At 53.6% G+C, this 1,497-nt stretch overlaps 1 protein-coding gene across 1 annotated transcript in view; it reads left to right on the top strand.

The window, feature by feature from the left end:
- SNX8 (sorting nexin 8) overlaps positions 1-1,497 on the top strand; it is a 65,427-nt gene that overhangs the window by 57,343 nt on the left and 6,587 nt on the right. The window contains exon 7 of the mRNA XM_011956999.1: positions 1,079-1,146. Coding sequence (XP_011812389.1) covers positions 1,079-1,146 — 68 coding nt within the window. The remainder of the gene's footprint in view (positions 1-1,078; positions 1,147-1,497) is intronic.

Raw genomic sequence — 1,497 nt, 5'->3', positions numbered from 1 at the left:
CAGGCTGGTCTTGAACTCCTGACCTCAGGTGATCCGCCCACCTCGGCCTCCCAAAGTGCTGGGATGACAGGCGTGAGCCACCGCGCCCGGCCGGCTTCCCAGTTGTGAGCTGAGTGAGTGAGCAGCTGTGCCCTGGGTGGGAGCTATCTGTCCCCGTCTCTTCCTGGTGGTTCCTAGGAGTGTTGATGCTTTCGAGGGGGGTTGCCAGTGACAAAACAGATAGGGCTATAGTCTTGAGTGTTGATTTTGCTGAGGTTGGAAGAGAAGATAGACTCTGTCTTTGAAAAGATGATCTCAGGCTTCCAGGCATGCTCCTGGGTGGACCAGATAGTTCCCGCTTTGCTGTCTGAGTCAGCTAGGATTTGGCACTGGAGACTTAACTCATCAGAATGATGATGAGGCCCCAGCACCCAAGAGGCTCCCACCTCCCACTCCATACACAACCTCAGGAAGTGCTTCTGCTGCATGGGCAGAAGCTGGTTTTAGAAATCCGCCAAGATCTTGGAGTCATTTGGGATCCGTCTGAAGACACGGTGTTTACTATCACGCTGCAAGGCTCATCTGGGTGCTTTTATGTTAGAAAACTGTTACGTGGCTGGGCATGGCGGCTCACACCTATCATCCCAGTGCTTTGGGAGGCCGAGGCAGGAGGACTGCTTGAGCCCAGGAGTTCGAGACCCAGCCTGGGCAACAGAACAAGATCTCATCTCTCTCTATAAAAAAAAATTAGCCAGGGGTGGTGGTGCATGCGTGTAGTCCCAGCTACTCAAGAGGCTGAGGTAGGAGGATCACCTGAACCCAAGAGGTAGAGGCTTCAGTGAGCCGTGAGGGCGCCACTGCACTCCAGCCTGGGCGACAGAGTGAGACCCTGTCTCAAAAACAAAAAAAAGCTGACGTAGTTGTGAAGGTGGGAGCTTGCTACCTAGTTCCTATTTCTTGGGAAAGTGGCCTCCAGGCTGCTTGTATTGGTTTGAAGTAAGTGATCAGATCATGCCCGTGAGGGCCGCGCTCCCCGCTGAGCCCTGGAACTCCTGATGGCTTGGTGAACCCACCTGCTGTGGAGGTGGGGCTTTTCAAGCTGGAACCGGGACGCTCAGGTGCCCGTGACGTTTTTCATGCTGAAGAGGAAATTTGATGGCTTTGCTGGTGTGGAAAGTCCTGGGTTTTCTTCCTCTTCCGCCCCCGTGCTTGTGTGTTCCCTTTAGAAACAGAGGGAGGGCACTGTTGGTGTCTGTGGATTGGGGCTGGGTCTATTCTGTCTTCACGTCTGTGTACCCCCTGCCCCCAGGTGGAGGGGACCGAGAACGTGGGGCTGGGGGTTTGTCCCCATAGAGACAGAGGAGCTCAGGGCCGCCTGCCCTGTGCATCGTGCGTCTGGCTGTGACTGTGCTCAAGCTACTTTGGTCTCCAGGCCTCAGTTTCCCCATCAATTAAATACAAGGGGGTTGGACTATATTATTAAAAGTGCTATTTTCTTTTTTCTTTTTTTTTTTTTTT

Source organism: Colobus angolensis, unplaced genomic scaffold (assembly GCF_000951035.1).
Source record: "Colobus angolensis palliatus isolate OR3802 unplaced genomic scaffold, Cang.pa_1.0 Scaffold43, whole genome shotgun sequence".
Classification (NCBI taxonomy): Eukaryota; Metazoa; Chordata; class Mammalia; order Primates; family Cercopithecidae; genus Colobus; species Colobus angolensis.
Note: the sequence above shows the minus strand (reverse complement) of the source record. Positions and strands in the feature narration are given on the sequence as shown.